This window comes from Silurus aristotelis (assembly GCF_946808225.1).
Source record: "Silurus aristotelis genome assembly, chromosome: 16".
NCBI lineage: Eukaryota > Metazoa > Chordata > Actinopteri > Siluriformes > Siluridae > Silurus > Silurus aristotelis.
The window spans coordinates 18,147,208-18,169,778 of NC_139589.1; the positions used below are offsets into that span (position 1 = coordinate 18,147,208).

A 22,571-nucleotide genomic window follows, 5' to 3' on the forward strand; every position below is an offset into this window, starting at 1 on the left:
AAATATTTAGCTGAGCCTGTAAATTGGCTGCTAACCTCTGAGCAGTAGTCCCACTTTCTTGCATTGACTGGTTGCTAGCAGAGGTGACAAAAATACACGCCATCCCTGACTTCAGTAGAAGTACAGATACTTATGCTTTAAAAGACTCTGGTAAAAGTTGTGGTACTGACTATACTTTTTAACTCAAGTTAAAGTGAAATTAGCCATTACTACTACCCGTTGTAGTGTCACGCTGAATACTGGACCTCAGATTATACTAATATATTAATATTAGGGCTGTCAATCTTTTCAAATGTTTAATCGCTCATTTTTATCTGTTCTAAATGTACCTTAAATGAATACGTTTTGCAACAGATGCTATGAATATATTCATTTGATATTTATTTCATTATTTTACACGCTGGAAATTATTCTTTTAATATTCATTTCTTTGAAGATGTTATGTTTTCATAGTCCATAGTTATACGTTACCTTTTTTTTTTTTACTGGTTGTTTTAATTGTTAAATATGGTAGGTGGCTCCTTTAAGAATTATGTTCCTGTTGCTTTCCCTCAGTTTGTGATAAGAGCGGCTGAAGAATGGTCAATGCTGAAATTGTCTGGGAAGGCGATGTTTAGTGATTAAATATTATTTTACGGTTTTATTATAATATTTTATTATTTATTTATTTTTTATATACGAGTAAAGCAAAGGCATTGTGAATAAATTTGTGTTGCGTTGAAGGCTTTAATTCCGCCTCTTTAATATTTAAATAAATAAATAAATAAATAAATAAATAAATATATATATATATATATATATATATATATATATATATATATATATATATATATATATTTATATATAATGGCCAATTAATACGACTTTCAAATTTTGTTACCTAATGAATGTATCCAGACTGAACATCCACCATATATAAACACAAGCAGAGAAAAGATCAGGTGATCAGGAATGTCTATGTTCTCAGTCATTTTTACATCGCTGACTCCCTCTGTCTCATCCACGTTACCCCCAGACTTCTTGCTGCCTTCTGCCTTGTTTGTTGTTCGCATCGTAAACTAGTCTACGTCTGTGGTGTGCGAGAGCCAGGAAACGATACGCCAGCGGATTGAAAAAGCCGCTCAATGACAAGAAATGATGGGCAGAAAATAGCACGTAGTGAGAAGAAGAATTATTGATCACGTCACCAAATAGAATAAAACTATAACGAGTCTGTTTTGAAAATATTATAAGTACAGTAAAGTACAGATGTACAGATAACGTACAGATATAAGTACAGTAAAAGTGGTCTGAAAAATAAATAGTGAAAAGAAGTACTGATACCAGAAAAATCTACTTAAGTACAGTAACGAAGAATCTGTACTTCGTTACTTCCCACCTTTGGGTGCTAGCGTAGTGACAAAGTGGCTGATATCCTATTCTTTAAAAACCGCAACAGTTTCTTGGCAAATAAGACACACGGCTTTTGTTTGGACTTCGGTGAAAAAATATTTTCATGTCCACTCAATAAAAAAATCGTCACTTACTATCAAATTTTCATTTCTTTGTTCTATTCATTTTAATGTGAAGTTTAATGCAATGGGCAAACATGAAGCATAAACATGAAGCGGTTTTGGCTATGAAATTTCTACTGAAAGGTGAAATGAATGCGGTCATTAAAACAATTTAGTAAAACCAAATTACAAAATACAACTATAGACAAAGACAGGAGGTGGAGCTCGAAGTAGCAGAGCTGAAGATGTTGAGGTTTTTGTTGGGAGTGATGAGGATGGACAGGATTAGAAATTAGTTTATTAGAAGGAGATCACATGTAGGACGTTCTGGAGACAAGGTGAGGTAGGAGAATGCTGAGGATGGAGCCATCAGGAAGGAGAAAAAGAAGAAGACCAAGGAGGAGGTTTATGGATGTGTTGAGGAAAGACATGCAGGTAGTTGGTTTGAAAGAGGCAGATGTAGGGGGGTATGGAGACGGATGATCCGCTGTGGCGACCCCTAATGGGAGAAGCCGAAAGAAGAAGAAGAATTACAGAATACAACGTGGGCCGTAGTTTGCTCCCCACTGCCCTAGAGCCAAATGTATGATTCGGAACGGAGGTGATACACAAAAAATAATCATTCATTAAAGTTAGGCTTGTGTGATATTTTCATTCGATTCTGCAGCAATGCGCAGTTATGATAAATAAATCGACACAGTCAACATTGACTTTATTAAAACATTACATTGCTGTTTGTCATCATAAACTGATACAAACTGTATACTTGTCTATGTTGAGCAAAACATACACCGGATGACTTGCACATTAATGAACTAAAATCCTTCTCCCCTTACAGGAAGCGAGTTTATCTATTAGCCAGGCCAGTGTGTGTTTTGCATGAAGGTTCTGCCGACTTACCTGCAAAAAAGTGCTCTGCATCACTCACTCATTCGCACAATGATTGCCTAGAGAGAGAGAGAGAGAGAGAGAGAGAGAGAGAGAGAGAGAGAGAGAGAGAGAGAGAGAGAGGGGGTGAATAGTATAAAAAACGCAAGCAAACACATTCTCTCATTTGCTCAAGGCATGCCATGCTAACACACGCATTCTCTTACTAATACGGTGTTATTGGCATGTGCAAGCTTGTCAACTCTTTAAAAAAAAAAATTTACTTTATAGGAAACGTATGGGCCGAGAATGTGCTGTCAGCATTTGTGCTGATTCTGAATTGTGAAGGGAAATCAGAACGCAAGCTCTGGATCTTTAGAACGGCACCCTGATAGTTCTAAATAATTGCCTTTCTGCCTGAGGCTTTTTCAGAAAGATGATGTGATCGAGCGGGAGATGGAAACTAGATTAAAGAATAAGCGATGACGCAGCGTGCACGTGTTGCAGTCCCTTCGTGACTGAAGGTTTGGCATATGCCATTTTGGTGAGATCATCTTATCACTTCTGTTCAGTATGTTCAGCAAGACAGAGCTTCATTGTAGCACAAAGGCATTTAAAATTCTACAGCTGACTTCTCAGACGTCTGCAATCTCTAAAGGGCTCAGAAGCCCCCCCCCCCCTTTTTATTGAACAAACCTGTTAAATAAATATCTGTTAGACAAACCTGTTTAGTGAAAGCAAGTTCGTTAAATACGTTAACAAGAACTACGCAATATAAAGCCGTGGGCAAATTCCAGAGAAAAGGATATGTGCATACCAACACAACACAATACCAGGTTTATATTGTCCTTCATTCATCACGCCATTGCCCAAAATGACCATGATGCCATGTTCCCTAGCAGAGTCCAACAGAGTTTCAGGGAAATAGCACAGAAGAGCATGGACCAGCTTGCACTGGGATTCTGCGGTGCGTGTTCTAGCTTAAGCAGTGAGGCCCGTTTAGAGGTTTTTCCTCTTTCTTCTGGTTAGATTTTGGTGCACCTACTTGTGCAATAGCCAAATATAATTATGAGAGTCTATAACCTCACCAGCCACTTATAAAGACTCACTCATGCCATTATCCTGTCAGCCAATCATACAACAGCTGCACGAAACATAAATTCACGCTGATGCAGATCTGCTTAAATTTATTAGCACTATGTTTTGGGGTACACTTTAAAAAAAGAGCATCAGCTACACCATATCGAAAACAGGACATTTTCCTTCACGTATCAGAGCAGGTGAACGGTGGACTGGAATGATACACTGTGCTGAATCAGTGCCAATATCACAAATACATCCACACATCTACACTGATATCAGCCTCCTGTGTCGGTCAGTAGAACTAGACATGTGCACGTACACCACTTTGCTGCATTCAAGCAGCATTTCCCAGCTGATTCATTTCCGGGATAAAGTAATCATCGGAAACGACTGGGTCATGTTCTTATTCGGTATTGAAGATAGCGGGAGGCAAGAATGCACCACAGTGAGTCGGAGAGATACTGCTTTATTTACAGGTTGCATTTTGATGCATTCTAACACAGGTTTTGTTTGGTTGCATGCAGCCAATAGTTTAAACAATTCACAGAAACATGGTCATGCAATTATTGTACTGTTTGCATTGTTAGATGATTTGATGAATTGAAAAGGCACCTTTTAAAATCAATGCTTATATCTGCTGTATTAAAAACGTGTTGTATGAAGTCAGCACTGTGTGTGTGTGTGTGTGTGTGTGTGTGTGTGTGTGTGTGTGTGTGTGTGTGTGTGTGTGTGTGTGTGTGTGTATATATATATAAAAATGGATTTAGAATTTTGTGCATCACCACCATACATAAAATATATATTTCATAATAATTAAATGATATATGCATAAATTAAATATACGAACTACGAAAACAAGCATTTAAAAACAGATAAGTTACGGTTGTAGGAGACAAACGCTATAAAAAGAGAATTGAATGGTGTACAAATGCATAATCATTGGCTTAAATCCACAACAGTGACTAAAAATAGAATCGTTTACTGCTGCTGGTATTTGCTGCTTTTAGATTTAGTGTTTGTTCGCACGTTTTAATTGAACCCATCACTATGTCGTGAGCGAGCTGATCGCGATCACGCCAGAACAGATCCAGTGCGACTGTACTGAAATTAGCAAAAAGACAGTTTACACAATAGCACTTCATTAAACTACACCTTTTTTACATGATGAGGATGAACTGTATCACAGTTTTTGCTCACCGTGCTGTTCCACCTTTATCCGTGACACCAGTGTGTTTTCTTTTTGCACTCTGTACCACACAAGCGCAGCTTTGCATAACCTCCAGGTACAGTTTTCTTTGTTGCGTTTAATATAAAATGCTCCTATGCCTTGGGGGACACACTTTTTCCTGCTGCCGGTTGACCCTGTGCTGTCTGCCAGCTCTGTAATCTTTCAGTCATGCTAATCCGTAATTTTAACAGCCTAATTGATAACGGCGTTCGTTGACAACAAATTTCATTATCGACTTTATTGCAGCCCTAGAAATATATCATGTAAGGCTCTAATCCAAGTAAAACGTAATAATAAACAATAACATACATTTCTAAACTCTAAGCTTCACCCATGTAATTTATTTAGTTATTTCATAAATGTAGTATATACCCTCACCAGCCACTTTAATAGAAACACCTACACATTCATGCAATTATCTTGTCAGCCAATAACTAAACAGCAAACATAAGAATGTGGGGAAAAAAATCCCAGTGAGAATGAACGTGAATTTTTTTTAGTACTGGATTATTTTCAAGAACTGCTGAACAAACAAACAAACACAAATAATCGAGCTGAAACGATTCCTTGTGTAACTTGAGTAATTTGAATACAAATTATTTAGTTCAGACGGTTTAGCTACACACGGAGCACTTTTTACCACACGGACCATTATTACTGACAAGCCTCCCGCTAAAGTCTGGACAGGGAAACACAGGAGAGGCTGCAGAAGGAAAAATGGAGGAACGGGGAGAAAATAGTGAGAGGTGATGAGAAGATTCATGCCGAAGAAATTACAAAGTTTGGGATCATTTCAAACTAAAACAAAGAGAAAACGGGACAGTGCGTTTACCCTTTATTAAAAGGGTAAACATTTGAAATAGATTTTTATATTTTCATTTATGGTTTTTTATCTATATATTTGTATTTTTATGTAATATGGCTATTAAATGCACTAAATATAAATGCGCACGCACACACACACACACCACCTCACACTTTGAATACATGCAAGGGGTATAAAAAAAAAAATACCATAAGTATTTGTTTTATCCCAAAAATTCCACATATCGAGGGAGTGAATAAATGAAAGATGGAAAGAATGAAGACATTTGTTCAAGTATGCTGAAATAAGTTGTTAAACAGTTAAGTAGGTCATGTCTTTAGAAAATGAAATATTGAATGGAAAACACACACCTGTATGACCCAAATGAGGTCTAACAAATGTAAACAAATACAAATTTACTACTAATTGAATTCTATTTAATCAATTTAATTTGTGCCAATTACATTGATCACTCAATTAATTCAATTTAATAAAAAATTTAATTGGCGTATTGGATGAATTTGATTCGATTTTATTTTTATAAAATATTATTTTATATATTTTTTAACCAAGCAGGCATTTTATTTTAAATTGTTTTAAAAATGTAAACTATTCAAATGATCACAAATGTTAAGAATAATAAACTGCATTGATAAATGACAAGCAATTTTATGTTATGCATTTCTTCGCCCTAACGTACCGAAACTGAACCGAACCGGGAATTTTTGTGTACCGTTATACCCCTAATACAGACAAACAGACAGACAGACTTAAACTAGTGAAGAACTTGACTTTGTCTTCAACATACTCAAGTATGTGACAAGGACAAATTGTCCTCAGTCAGCTGGCCAGGCAGTTATAACATCTGAATGAGAAGCTTGATTTAATTTGGCAAATGTAATAAAAACAATTGGCCACTTTAGCAAAGTTCACCAATTTTTTGGTCATTCTCCGTCATTACCATCATTGTGCAAAACACATACAATTGCAATTATGATTAAAACAGAGCACAAATAAACTGTTGCTTCCTCTACACATGATTCATCAGCAACTCATAGCACCTGACCGTCATGCCACACACACACACACACACACACACACACACACACACACTCACACACACTCACACTCACACACACTCACACTCACACACACTCACACTCACACTCACACTCACACTCACACACACACTCACACACTCACACACTCACACACTCACACACACACACACTCACACACACACACACTCACACACACACACACACACACACACACACACACACACACACACACACACACACACACACACACACACTTTCGTTGTGGTCATGTTTCTTGGAGGGATTGATCGTCTCGGTTTTAGCAGGCAGGATTAGTGTTTGCTTACTAGTGTGAGCTTTAACTGTGATAGCTATATAACATATAGCCTGTAACCAAAAAAAAAAAAAGGTTTTGGTCTCATGAAATGAGACGTCTCACCAGACAGATGCGTCATTTTCATGAAAAACCTACTTGACTAACCAGAATGTTTCTGGTGCTTATTAGCAAACCTGCAAGAGTATCACATTTCAGCAAAACTTCAACTCATTCATTCATTCTTCTTCTCCCGCTTATCCGTAATTCGGGTCGCGGGGGCAGCAGTCTAAGCAGATTCCCCAGACACTTCTCCGTGTCCAGGAATCGGGCTGTCAAGGCCCCCGCCTTCGACTGCTGCCCAATCCTCTCACCCCCGGTCCCTTACGGTCCCTCCTGCAGGTGGTGAGCCCACGGGAAGGCGGCCCCACGTCGCTCCAACGTCACGGTCCTTGGTTTATTTTTTCTCGTAAGGGTCCCCTGGAGCATAGAGGGTTAAGGGCCTTGCTCAAGGGCCCAAGAGTGGCAGCTTGGCGATACCGGGGCTTGAACCCCCGACCTTCCGATCGGTAACCCAGCGCCTTAACCGCTGGAGCCACCACTCCCCCAAAACTTCAACTCGATCGTTTTCAATCCATGGAACATGAATACAATTAATGAACTCTCTTATTCATTAAGACATCTTTATAGATCTCAGTAAACAAAAACATTAAAAAAACAAACAAACAAAAAAAAAACAGACTACTTGGTGTGAATATAAGCAGCTACAATTTTATCTAATAGGAAGTAACTATAGGTTTTGACCCATTTAAGGGAGTGTTCAGAAGTCTAAACCAATTGGAAACTGCATGATTCTGAAGCTCACTGCCAGAAAAGTCTAAAAGAGACACAAATAGATGTGGGTGGAGAATCTTCTTTAAAACTATTCCAGCTTTTCTGACAGCATATCTTCATGATAGAATCCTGATTATCTCAAAACAAAATTATATATATATATATATATATATATATATATATATATATATCTCAATATCATTTTCCTCACTGTATATATATATATATATATATATATATATATATATATATATATATATATATATATATAAAAATAAAAACACCATAGAAAAAAATATAAAAATTTTTTTTTACGTTTAATTACGTATGTTTTAGTGAATTATTCCAAATTTTAAAATCTTTGTTGTGTTCTTTCGCCTGAATCTTCTCCTCATCTCTCACTGGTTCCTTCATTTTTCATTCTGCAGCTTCTTCTTTTGTGTTTACCTGTCCAGGGGTCTCATTTATAAACGAGGCGTATGCACACAACGAGGTGGAAAACGTGACCCTTAGAATAGACTAAATGAAACTTTAGTTTATTTTTAAAACAACTCCTAAATAAAGTCAATGAAGGGCCAAAAAAACACATTGATTAAACTTGAAATATTGGTGCTTCATTTTAACTGCACGTTCTGAAAGTCTAAAAAAAATAACCAAACGAAAATAAAAGTTGGTTTTCAACGTGATTTTCAATATGGCTGATTGGATCATTACATGCAAGACAAGAACGGGTTTTAAATAGGGCACTGAATCTCTTTCTCTCGCACACGCACTCCCCCCCCCTTCGCTAATCAGGGTGAAATCAGCGAGCAGTCACAGGACCAGTGTTTTCCTCTGCTGCATTGTGGATCAGCACAATACACATTACAGCAATTCAGAATCAATTATGAACCTGTCCGACGTTAAACAGGTGTCGTGTTCACACACTAAATACGTTAGCATTTGTTTCCAAAAGTTTATCACATTTTCGGTTTAAGCAGCTTCTCCTCAGCCATGCCGGAAAAATTCTTCGAATGAGAAATATGTCCTGCAGTTCTAAAATACACCCAAGTGGGGGTCAGAGGAAAAGAAAAAGGGGCAGTCAGAGGGTAATAAGTAATACAGGAAAGAAATGAAAAATATAAATGTATTTCTTTGTTACTTCAAATCTGTCATTCACCAAATTCCAAATCTGTTAAAAAAATACTGCACTCTGTACAAAAAAAACATTCGGAGAAACTAATCATAAATAATTCAAGCACAGACAAGTTACAAACAGTCTGAGGCAAAAGATAAGTATTATCACCTGCCATTGCCAACAAGCAACTGATTTCGATTTAAAATATGTTTCCGCTGCCTGAAAAACTGTTGTGCGACTCAGGAAATCAGTTTATTTGTCACTGATTAAGAAGACAGACTGGCGACAGAAAACAAATTTCAAGCCACAATGTTGTTGAATGTATCGAGACCTCCTTAGAGAGAATCTAGGTACATATTATAATGGAATTCTGCAAACTATATAAGGTTTGTCTTTTATGCAAATTGCCGGGAGGGAAGAAAGAAAAAAAAAACCTACATTCCACAAAGCAAAACATGGACACCTCTTCATCAACCTACATGTGCTTGTTGAACAGCCCATTCCAGATTTACTTCCCTGTTTTCATAACTTCCACACTTTTGGAAGAATTTCCACTAGATGTTGGAGAGTGGCTGTGGGGTATATTAGGGAGGTAGATTTCACTGATGCCAAGTGAAAAAGCCTGGGGTGCAGATGACTTTCCAATTCATGGCAAACTTGAATAAAAGGGATAGTGGTCAGGCATTAGTAAAGGCCACTCCGGTTTCTTTACCCAAAGCAAAATGTTTTTTCCTCCAATGGACCTCGTTTTGGGCCTTTTAGTTCCAGTGTAGAGAAATTATAATTCTACGTACAGCAGACAAAGATATTCTATAAAACTGTGTGCTTCCAACTTTGCGGAAACAGTTAGGGAGATATAGGTGTGAGGGTGACGTGTCCACAGATATTTAGCCATATGATATATTTTCGATTAAACTTCACATTACAAGGTGCTTCAAATACACGCTCTTGATCTAGTCACGTACTGCACTACATGTGGTCTGATGACTACATCCATTCACAGATGACATCTTTGGAGCTATGAATAAGCACCGGCAATTCCTGTGTGTGTGATGCTCCTGCTGTTAGCAACAGTCACCTTGTGGTTACTGAAGCTGGAGAAAATAAATACGCTCTCCTTAATGCAAAAACACGACACAGTACTGTATTTTAAAACACGCGTTGGACAATGTAAATACAGTGGAACCTCGATACTCGGGACCTCGATAGTTCGCTACTTTATTATTTGGAATCGAAATAAGAGTAACTCGCGGAAAATCTGATAGTTCACGAGAAACCGCGAGAGGCTCGGAAGTTCGGGGGAACATTTCAAAACAACGTTTGTACTAATAAATTACATCAAAATGTTTGGAAAACTATTTTATTATCCATTTAAAGTAGTATATAAAACATTTGACAAGTAATTCACAATTTTTGTTCAGTTTACAGTAGAGTACATGTACCCAAAAAAAAAATTCTCACGATTTCTTTGTTATTCACAAGGGGTCATCGAATGTAATCCCCGTGAGTATCGAGGTTTCACTGTACATACATTTAGGACTGAACTCTAAACTCCATTTATAATCACTCCATTAGAAAAATTCGTTTAGTGCATCAAATCACAAAGCATCGTGTTTCCTACGGAGCATTATGACTGACGCACTACCCGCAGAGGGGCGAGGAGAAGATTCTGTTCAAAGAAAAACGGCAGAAAGTTTCCAAAGTTTGGGATCGTTTCGAACTAATAACGTAAAGAAAACGTCGTACGTTGTTTTTTAAAAGTAATTTGAAATGGATTTTTAGAGTTTTATTTATGGCAGTGGCGGCGTAGAGTGGGTAGTGGAGCACGTAATTTTAAGCTGCCGATAAAACCACGGATTTAATTCATAAAAGATTTTATGTGGCTTTTCCGGAGACAGGAAAACCACATCACTGATACTGTGGGAGATTTAACAAATAAATACATGAGCGAGAATAATTATGAGCTTCATTTAACAAATATTTTCCCATAAGGTTCTACATGGCCACTGCGGAGGAACTTTTGAAACTTTTTATATTTGTATTTTGATGTAATGTCTATTAAATGCTATTAAATAAATGGATTCAGCGGTGTTGCAATTCCAGCAATAAAAAAAGCAAATTTTTCTAAAAAAGAAAAAATTTATTACGTTAATTTTAAGACCCGTCCAATTATTTCTCATCTGATTACCCGATGGAATAATCGTTAGAATACACTATTACTAAAACAATCGATAGCGGCAGTGGCATGCCATTTAAAATCAATATTACATATAAACTATACGAATAGTGAGTGACTTTCCCAGCCATATTTGTTTTTTCCCCAAACTGGTACCACAATATTTGGAGGCACGCAATTGTACAGGATGCCTTTGGATGTGCTAGCATTACATCTTCCCGTCACTTGACCCTGCTCCATTAAGAAATGTTTTCATGAGTTGGAGTGGAAGATCTTCAGTGGCCTGCTATAGAGCTCTGAACTGAACACCATTGGTATGAACTAGAATGTTTTTACTGAACTCCAGGCCTCCTCACTTTACATCAGTATTCGACTTTACTCATAACCTTGTGGCAAAATGAGCACCAATCTCCACGAGCGCACTCTAAAATCTAGTGGAATATTTTCTGGAGGATGTTATAACCGCATATGACTCTTACAAGTCAGTCTTAATGTCTTAAATAGAGTAAATCTTTAAATTGTGTTTTATTTCTAATAATAATCTAAGCTATAATGTTTAAAGTTAGCAGAGTCCCATGCCGCCTGGGGCCGTTAAAACCGCGGGCACATTCTGGTTACAAAAGAGCGCAAATCTACCAAACTGTCAGCACCACCCGTGTACGCATACGTTACAGTTTCACTTTTCAGCATCCAATTTACTACACAAAATACTCTTCATCCCATACCTAGTGAGCAAGCAGGAGACACCATTGGGCACGACTCTGGAAGAGTGCAAATATGCAGTATGTTTTGCAACCAGTTCAGTCACTTCTGTATTTTCACCCTTGCCTAATCTCCATGTTTTCTGCTGCTTTCAATGTAAAATATAAAGAATACGTCAATTTCAACATCCAAAATCAGATGCGCTGCATCATGTGCTATTTTATAGCCTGACAACTGACTAATGTGGGTGAAAGACATGGATTAAGACCTTTGCAGTTAGTCTTAATTATATTCAATGTTTTGAAACTCTATTGCAATGGCAAGCAAAGGAAACGGATTCAGCGATGGGTGACGTGAAATTTAATACGTCTCTATATGCCATTCTCTAACTCTGAATACACACGTTTATATGTTTACACAATAAAAAAGAAAAAAAATTACGAAAACTATTTCAATAAACATCATTTGTAGGTTGCTGATTAAACCTCAACATGATTCAGTGAATCTCCTTAAATCTGACTTTATGCTGATCCTTAAATAATGAAGCACTAAAGAAATAAAGTTTATGTCCTTCAATAACATGTAATTATAATAGTAATAAAAATAGAGGCAGAATCACTACCTAAAAATAAAAAAACTAATTAATAGATGAATTATGTTTTTAAATAAATAGGAACTGAACATAAAGGAGCCGAGTCCAACTTGGAAGCAGGACGAGGTCCAATCTCAAGCCAGATGCCAAAGATATGACAATGATAGTTACAGGAAGTCCATGCCTGCAGCGAATGGGCCGAGGTCACAAGTTTAAACCCGGCGGAGCATTTTAACTCCGGAAACGATTCAGAAAATCCTACACCGTGATCCGAAAACCTGATAGCGTGTAACCCTTTTCACATTATTCACAGTTATTCAATGCAAACTGCATCCATAACTACAAAGAGCAGATGTTACACCACACGTGGGCATTAACTCGCAGCAAGACAAAACATGCCACAATACATCCAGACATATGCTCTGCATTAAGAGAACGCCTGTCACGTAGCCACAACTCAAACCGTAAGTACACACTTCATATGACCACACTGCAACACTGACCAGTCCCTGGTTTTCGTACGTGCGTCGCGTCACAATGAACAACCTTCAAAACAACCACAAACTTGTCAAATCCCAAAAAAAAACTTTGAAACTGGTCAACCCCATGCCAGACTGGCTCACTGTCAAGCAAGCTTTGGGCTAGGGGACATTTTCACAGTATGACATCATCGTCTAAAAATGTCATCCGTTTTGCAGTACACATTTGGTGTGTAACACAATCGGCAACTGTTTACTGCTTCGAATATTTGAATGCGTATTCGGAATTAAAACAAGTGGGCGTGGCCTAAACCGGAAGTTGAAACTAACCCAAGAGCAGAAATGCAGGCATTTCCGGCATGTTATACGTGACCACTGTTTAACCCTGTGTGTCCCAAGAGCTTCGTATAGGAACGTCACGTATCCTCCTTCCTGTCTGACTTCGTCCTTTCAAAGTATCCTGAAAAAATGCTCTTTAATAAAAATAAAAAAAAAAAGAGCTGCTTTACGAACATTTCTAAAGTCATCTTTAAAGAAGTGCACCTCCTATTTATGTCTGTACTTATTTCAGTTCATAACACATTATTTGAAGAGAAAAGAATTCCCATTGGAAATAAAATCCAACAGTATGTAAGGAAAAGCAGTGTTCTGCAAAAACAAACAAACAAGCCATCGCCCCCTGCTGCCTGGTGAAAAATTGATAGCTGTTATAATTCAGCTGTAGTCAGAACGGTCATGTTCGTCTAAGTGCTTGATAGCTACAGCATAAGTAATCACAGCCTTTGCTCAATACTTTGTTGAAGCACCTTTAGCACCAATAACAGCCTCAGGTCTATTTGAGTATGACACAACAAGCTTGGCACATCTGTTTTTGGAAAGTTTCTCCATTCTTTGCGGAACCCCTCAAGCTCAATCGGGTTGGATGGGGGCCGTCGGCGTACAGCCATTTTCAGATCTCTCCAGAGATGTTTGATCGTGTTCGAGTCTGGGCTCTGGCTGGGCCACTCAAGGAGTCCTCCTGAAGCAACTCCTTTGTTATGTTGACTGTGTGCTTAGGGATGTTGTCCTGTTAGGTAGGTGATTTATACTTTTTACATGTACTTTACAGAACAGGGAAATGTTTTCTTCACATATCCCAGTGGTATTAGGAAGCTGGGGACAGAACGCAAGGTCAGCCATGATACAGCGCCGCTGGAACACAGAGGGTTAGGGGTCTTGCTCAAGGTCCTCAAGAGTGGCAGTTTGGCGATACCATGAGTTAAACCCCCAACCGTCTGATCAGTATGCAGTATCATAATGCTAAAACATTAGTCAGAGAATTAGTAAGAATGAAACATATGCACGCTTAAAATGTCCTCTGGCAGTTAAGTGGAAAAGCTGAAAACACAGACGTTAATTTATATAGTCTTATTGTCTCATCATAATGATTGAGTAATTTGGGTGTACAAAAGTTTTATCTTCAGGCATGTACATTTTTTTTCTAAAAGGTGAGTCAGCATGTAGTCCTCCACCACACCTGATGCAGAAAGGCAAGGGCTTGAATACAAGCTCATGAATGGAATAAAGATTGACAAAGCAGAAAAAGAGAGAGAGAGAGAGAGAGAGAGAGAGAGAGAGAGAGAGAGAGAGAGAGAGAGAGAGAGAGAGAGAGATACTATTTGTTTGTTAAGCCCAGTGAAAGCTTCATTATTTGGCCATTCTTGGCTTTGCCCATCTTTTTCGACACAGGAGTATAAACAGACAGATGTGTACTTTATTGACTGCTTTATTGTGCTTGTCCAACAGAAAGATTCAGGTCACAAACAGCACACCAATACACACGTTTGTGCCTTCTAAGTATGTAAAATGTCTGCTGAGCCCAGAAAATAAGCACACACACACACATTGAGAACCCTTCGAGGACAGAACAGGGTGTTTTCTCCAGATGCCAGACTGAGAGGTGTGTATTTCGTAACCTCTGGGGAGGGCGAGCACAGACACGAAGAGCCGATCGAGCAGAAGTGGAAGACGATGGAGAGCAGACCTGAGCAATCAAGAGCCTGAACCCTATCGACTGTTTACTATCGGCAAAAACAAAGCGCGTGTTCAGTTTTAGTCCAGACAAAGCGTGTATTTAGACATGTGTCTGGTTCGAGATTCCAAATTGGGGCTGAATTCACAGCAAGAGTGGAGAGCGTTCCAATTTTTGTATGATGCCCTAATTTCGAGACGACCTTGACACTTTTGGGAAATGGCATCCTGATAGGTTAATTGCTCTGCGAGTTCCAGCACAGCTCAGTGAATGTGTATGGAAAAAAAGAAAGAAAACGAGAGAGAGAGAGACGGCAAAAGAACTCGGCACTGCAAAGAAGAACGGAAGCTCAGGGACAAGCTTGAGACATGAACCAGCAGGCACAAAGACACGTTCAGAAAGACCTCGGTTTTCGTTTGGACTCGTTAAAATCGCATGTGCGCTGTTAAAGCAGAATACGGACTCTGAAGAGCAGCTTGGGGATTTAAATCATAAATTTTTACACGTCGCTTGAACAGGAAATAGGCTACGTTTGATCCTGAAGAAAAAAGAACTGGACCCGTTTTTAGTGTTCAATTTCCTAATAATTTTTGTGATGTTATTATATTTTTAGGTACGGTACATTTAATATCATATCTACTTTCAGAAAAAGAGACAAAAATGCTTAAAAACTTGCATTTCAGATGTTTCAGTTTACACCTCATAATAAGCATTAGAAGTATTAACCAACATATAGAGATTATTTTATAAGGTTACAATGGAATAAATGATTAATGAATTCTCAGAATTCTTCTATTTCAGGTGTGTGCCTGTTTTGGACTGACCCCGCTGTAAATCCTACATTTTAAACTTTGTAATTCATCAAACTTGAGAGGGAAAATGACCCAAAGAGAAAGCTGCAATGTATCGAAGTAAAAAGTAAAAAATTGTCTACAATGCACCCCCCCCCCCCGCCCCCACTGACAGATAACCAGAAAAATAATCAATAACCAGAGAAATGATCAAAAACCAGAGAAAGAAAAACATCTACTCATTGACATTCCGAGAGAACAAAACTGATGTATGTTAAGGAGGCAGCGCTTCAATTATGTGGTATGCCTCGAAATCCCACCGCTTGCTGAATCACAGATCGACCGGACAGTGATCTGGTTCACAAAACGAGATAATATACAGAGTCAGAGAAACCCTCATATTCTATGACTCTTTATGCTTGCACAGCGCTCACGACAGTTCATCGAGCAAACAAGCCAGGCCTCACAACTGACACTTTCGTCGAGTTAAAACACAGAGTTTAATACTTAGTTATTCTGTATTAACTCATGTAAATCCGAATGTTATTAAATTACATAAGCTACAATGTGTTTGCCTGGTGAGAGGTTTCCACACAACCAAGGCATCCAATCACAGGCATTGTGAGCACATGTATGCGGAAGGGGTGGGGGGTTTCCTGAAGGAACTGTAGGGAGGTGGCAGCTCATGGGCTGGGTTACCGATCGCAAATCTGGGGGTTCAATCCCCAGTATTGCCGAGCTGCGCATTTGGGGCCTTAAGGAAGGCCCTTAAATGCCTTTGCTCCAGGGGCGATGAATCATGGCTGACCCTACGCTTGCTGGGAAATGCGAAGGCAGAATTTCGCTGAGATGTAAGGTACATGTGACAAGTTAAAAAAAAACACCTTATACCCTAAAACATGATACAGTGTCCTATGACACAGCAACTATATAAAAAGATGCGGTTGACTGTTTCACATGTCTTGTAAGAGGCACATGATGGCCTTCACCCATCTGAGATGGTAGCCGTCTTATGGTACAAAGAGCTGGTTTGTCAGTGAGAACTGGCTAAGATTAAATTATGGAGATAATCTGTAAAAAAAACCCTCATAAATCAAAACCCAATGATTTGGTCACCCATGACTATAATAAGTAGAGTTGTTAGGGTGTTTGTTGCCTATGGAAATATTCAACACCCAATGTGTCTGTAGGAAAAACCCTCTCCACTGAGACAGAACTAGTTGGCCTAGAGAGTGTTAATATTCCATATATAGCACTGTTTACACGGGACCATGTTGATCAGGTGACACACAGACACAATATAAGTCATTTGTGTTCTGAGGTACTCTGCTTTTTCACGCTGCATGCTTCAAACGAAACACAGTCTTTCAGTGAGCACTTTATTCAGGTCAGGGTTGCGGTCCAGTTGGCAAGACTACCTGCTTCATTGGTCAATCTGCCTCGGCCAAACAACGCATTTCAAAACCAATTCGATTTTTATTAAAACCCACATTATATCTACTACTATTTTGTTACCTCATGGTCTTACTTGGATTCAAGGTAATGTATACAAAAAATAAGATATCCAACATGGGTAATGAATCTCACCAATCACAAGATCACATTAACTTTTTTGGTCCAAATAAAGCGACTAGTAATATTCATGAACCAGTAACATTGTGACTTCAGTGATGTGAATTTTATTGTGTGGTAAAATATTGAACTCAGAGGTCTAGTTAAAGTAAAAAATACAAAATTTGAGACACTCTATACAGCCAAAAGTATTGGGATACCTGACTTTCCCAGACAGATGTGGTTCTTCCCCAAACTGTTACCACAAAGTTGGAAGCACACAACTGTGTAGGATGCCCAAACCTGCTCCAGCATGACGGTGCACCTGTGCACAAAGCCAGCTCCATGAAGATATTGTTTACATGGACTGCAGTGGAAGACATTGAGTGGTCTTTTCTAGAGCTCTGACCTCAACCCTATGGAACACCTCTGGGACAAACTAAATGCTAAGTGTACCCCAGGCCTCCTCACCCTACATCAGTATCTGACTTGCCTTACGCCCTTGTACTCCAAAATCTAGTGGAACGTCTTCCAAGAAGAGTGGAAGTTGTTATAACAGCAAATGGGAACTAAAGATAGAATGAGATGTTTAAGTGACCTTCGGGTAAATACATCAGTCGTTCAGATACAATTCAATACAGTCATCAGGTATTGATTCGTTTTTAATTACGAAAGCTCTGTTAGACATCCCACTTGAAAGGTTTACACAAATGTGCACGTTCAAACACGTTTTTTTTTTGTTTGTTTCTATAGTAACGTCTGTATGCTATGGCCAACACAACAGAAACGAACAAATTATATACCACCAGTGATTGCGGACATTGTGAGGCTTTGTAAGAAAACATTCACTTAAAACATGTTGTGTAAGTGAGTCTTTAGTGTCAGCATTTTATAACAGGAAAAGGGAACACTGACTTTCTGAGATGGAAAATCTTCAGGATTTCTTCGCCTGCATTCTATCGTTTCATTGCCTTAAAGAGGCCTCCGGAGCGAAAGACTGTACATTGTGGGTGACATTTATTTCCAACAGGTATGAACTTGTTTTATGTTTGTTATACATCATTATAAACACGAGGACATGAAATGCACACACTTTTTCACATTAGTAAACTGATTTGGGGTTTAAAAAAAAAGAAAGAAAAAAAAGACACCATGTTACACCTTAAAAAAAAACAAAAAACATTTTGGTACGCCAAAAAATGACCCTGCTCTAGGAAACGAAGATCTCCTCTTTAGCTCTGAGTAAGTGTCAGACTCGCACACTTGGATCTAGTATTATTTCATCACCTTAGCAGGTAAGGGAAAGAGGAGGAGCTGCTATAACAGGAAATGTGTCTGGATCAGTATCCAAATTCAAACCATACTTATACATGTATATAAAGCCAAAAAAAAGATCCACAAAGACCATATTAACTTTTATCTTGTCGTTCAAACATGATACAATCCATCGTTTAATATGATGCGCAATACATGCAAATTTTTGTCTAAATAAAGAATTCAAACAAATCATCACACTGCTGCAATAAGTGAAGGAAGTCGAACTCCTTCGTTTTGCGAAATAAAACCTGTTTTGGTTTTGTTCCAGGATGTAGGTGGATGCGTCATCCCTTAATCACATGGCAGAAACAATATGAAGAGGTGTGATGAACACACTCGACTAGCTTTGTTCTCAGTTTCGTGTAGCACATTTGGACGTGCGATATAATGAACGGACGGTTGATATGTGGTCGTGCGGGACGACTGACGAATGTGAAAACGTGAAGAAAGGAGTGTGTAATAGTGATAACGTGTATAATAGTGTAACGTTTGGCCCCGTGCAATACGATCCCACAGTGCGACTGATGAGATGGTGCTGAAAACGAACGCTCTGATTATTACTGTGTTCATGACTGTATAGACATACAGTATGCAATGTGTTCAGGTAAAGTGAAATGTAGTACTGTAGATATCCATTATTTTAGTAATCGAGCATTCTACCGGATATTCCAATGATTAATCGGACAATACAACATATACGAGAGAAAATAAGACGTGTTGTGGGCCTGAAGTTTGGAGCTGTTGGTGTATGAACGAGGCTCCTCTGCTTCATCCGTCTTGTTCCGTCTCCTCCAGAGCTGATTGTTAGACAGAGTTCTCTCCAGGGATCAGGGGCTCATTGTTGATACCATGCGATTCTATTGATTGTAACCTATTTCCCTTTCAATGTGCCCGATTTCTGGCACTGAGGCTGCCTGATTGGCTTAAAAAAAAATTAATAAATAAATAAAAAAATAAAAAAAGTCGGAATTGTGTGAAAAAAGTCAGAATTCCGAGAGAAAAAAACTTGGAATTGCCAGGAGTAAAGTTGGGGATGCGATAAGTCAGAGTTGCAAGATTCTCCCAATTCCTCCATTTCTTCATTCTACAGCGTCTTTAGTGTTTACCTGTCCAGAGCGTTCAATCGTTTATCAGGTGGTGCAACAGTAATAATGCTCCGTGAGGAAACACAGTGCCGTGTGTGTAGCTTATTGGACTAAACGAAGCACAATAATTTGCCTCGATTATTTTTTTGTATTCGAATTACTTGAGGAATCGTTTCAGCCCTAGCACCCCTGCATCACAGAGGGTTAAGAGACTTTCTCAAGGGCCCAAGAGTTGCAGTTTGGCAATACTGGGGCTTTAACCCCCGACTTTTCGATCAGTAACTCAGAGCTTTAATCCCTGAGTTAGCACGTCCCTGGATGCTAAAAGGAAAGAGTAAAAGGAAGTGTGTAATGTGACTAATATAACCGTGACTAAACATGACAGTGCAGAATGCTGCTGAGGACAATGTACTTGTGTCTAATGAAAGGATGTACTCTATATGCAGAAAACACCTCTGTGCAGATTGTGTCAGCTAAGAATAAAACTGAGTACAACTTTCTACATTCAGAATCATGTCGACTGGCCAAGTGTGTTGACACACACACACACACACACAAAAAATGGTTCCAGGTTTAGTAGGTTCAGGTTTAATCCAATGTCAGAAAGCAGACTGAAAGTGTGATTTATGTGAAATGGAACTGAATGCAAAAACAGAGGAGAACAAGAGCATAGGATGAGAGTGTGTAGAATCGAACTGTGGAAGATCTGAATGTGTAGCATACGAGTGTGTAGAATCAAGTGTGTAGAATGAGTTCATAATTAGTGTGTTGAATAGGACTGTAACATCTCTTTATAACAGGAGTGTATGACAGAAGTATATAGAACGTAAATGTGTGGTTGTGAGTGTCTAGAATAGAAATGTGTGGGTTGTGAGTGCGTAGAACTTAATTAAATAGGATGCGAGTGTTTAGAATGAAAGTGTGTGGGTTGTGAGTGCGTAGAACTTAATTAAATAGGATGCGAGTGTTTAGAATGAAAGTGTGTGAGATGTGAGTGTGTAGAATATAATGAAATAGGATGATTGTGTAGAAGTGTGAGAGGTGTGTGTAGAAGTGTGAGAGAAGTGAGTGTGTAGAATATAATGAAATAGGATGCGTGTGTAGAAGTGTGAGAGGTGTGTGTAGAAGTGTGAGAGAAGTGAGTGTGTAGAATATAATGAAATAGGATGAGTGTGTAGAAGTGTGAGAGGTGTGTGTAGAAGTGTGAGAGAAGTGTGTGTGTAGAATATAATGAAATAGGATGAGTGTGTAGAAGTGTGAGAGGTGTGTGTAGAATAGAAGTGTGAGAGAAGTGAGTGTGTAGAATATAATGAAATAGGATGAGTGTGTAGAAGTGTGAGAGGTGTGTGTAGAATAGAAGTGTGAGAGAAGTGTGTGTGTAGAATATAATAAAATGGGATGAGTGTGTAGAAGTGTGAGAGGTGTGTGTAGAATAGAAGTGTGAGAGAAGTGTGTGTGTAGAATATAATAAAATGGGATGAGTGTGTAGAAGTGAAAGACGAGAGTGTAGAATAAAAGTGTGAGAATAGAGTTGTGCAAGATGTGAGTGAGTAGAATATAAAAAAATAGGATGTGTACAATAGAAGTGTGTGGAATGTGAGTGTGTAGAATCGAAGCGTGTAGAATATAATGGTGTGTGTGTGTGTGTGTGTGTGTCTGCGCTTTGGCCCCGCCCTCCATTAAAATCTACGCCGTGCCTTTCCCCCGTTGCAGCGCGCTTTTATTATTCCACTCACACTGAACACATTTTCAGCTTCATAATTCTAAACTTCAATGAATCCATTTATTATATTTAAGGAAAGCCGTGTGTAACTCACCTCACCGCGCTTTTTCACACACTGCACACCGTTATTAGCTGCACCAAAGAGCGAGGGTTTGTGAAGTTGGTATCCAGCACTCGATGTCCCGGCCCCGGACTCCTCCTCACCCCGAGTGCCGAGGTAGCGCTGTACACGGCCCGCTCGGAACCTGCTTCAAAATTACATGTCCAAACCAGTCCTAAAGTGCTCCGTTTATCGCCTTCCGTTCTCTTCACTTCCCCCAGGATCTGGTTTTGTGCTCTCCGGGACGCCGGGTGCCTGTATCCCGCGTTTTACTCGCTGTATCCGGGCGCTGTCGTGCCGCCTCTCCTAGTCCGCCATGTTGCGCCTGGCCGATAGGAATGGGAAAGCAGTGGATTTTCCCAGTGGCAAACCCCGCCTCCATCCCAGTGCAGACCACGCCCACTTGCGCCCATTCTTTTTTTTGGGGCTCGTCCCTGTGCTTTCATTAAACCACGCCCCCGTATCGCTCACAGGTGTGTCGCGCCCCCTAGTGAGCATATCGCGCATTGCATCAAATAGACTGAGGCGTATCGAAGTGCAAAGCTCTTCAAGCAGGGCCATAAATATTTGGACACATTCTTATATTAGCTGTCTAAGTAGATGGATGGAGTGCTTTATTAATCCCCAAGGACAAATTGCTCTAGTTAAAATCACTAATGACCTGTTTTTAGCTTCAAGGCTACATCTCTCTGTTCTTAGTGCTGCATTCGACACTATAGATCATGATCTCCTAGTTCGCTTACACTGGCTACTTGTTAAGTTTTAAATCAACTACAAACTACTGCTACTTACTTACAAAACACTAAATGGTTTGGCTCCCATGTATCTATCTGTCACGCTCCCTGAGATCTCAAAACTTTTTAGTTCTAGTAGTTCCTAGAATAGCAAAGTCCACTAAAGGCGGTAGAGCATTCTCACATTTAACTCCTAAACTTTGGAAAAATCTTCCTGACAGTGTTCGGGGCTCAGACACACTCTCCCAGTTTAAGTGCAGATTAAAAACATATCTTTTTAGCAAAGCCTAAACATAACACACATCATAACCTTGTGCTCCATTACATCTGATCAAATGCACATTATCAACTTGTGCTGTTAATATCATGAACAGCAGCTATGCTAATTCCTCTCCACCGCTTCTCTTTCTCTCCCCATCCCAAAGCATCCTGAGGTTGCTCCAGCCCCAGTCACATCCCACCTCATGAAGATTGTGGACCTTTAAAGATTTAGATGCCGACCCGCAAACATCCCGAACTATCTAGAGACG

The 22,571-nt window shown here is 39.1% G+C and overlaps 1 protein-coding gene across 4 annotated transcripts in view; it reads right to left on the reverse strand.

The window, feature by feature from the left end:
• Window positions 1–21,704, reverse strand: part of ptpra (protein tyrosine phosphatase receptor type A) — a 42,348-nt gene extending 20,644 nt beyond the window's left edge. The window contains exons 1-2 of one of the 4 annotated variants that reach the window (XM_083563894.1): window positions 21,302–21,704; window positions 2,394–2,440 (exon numbers count right to left, since the gene is read on the reverse strand). In XM_083563894.1, coding sequence (XP_083420020.1) covers window positions 2,394–2,414 — 21 coding nt within the window. In that variant the 5' untranslated portion in view covers window positions 2,415–2,440; window positions 21,302–21,704. The remainder of the gene's footprint in view (window positions 1–2,393; window positions 2,441–21,301) is intronic. The other 3 variants (XM_083563893.1, XM_083563896.1, XM_083563895.1) reach the window with 3 other exon arrangements.
• Window positions 21,705–22,571: the final 867 nt, after the last annotated feature.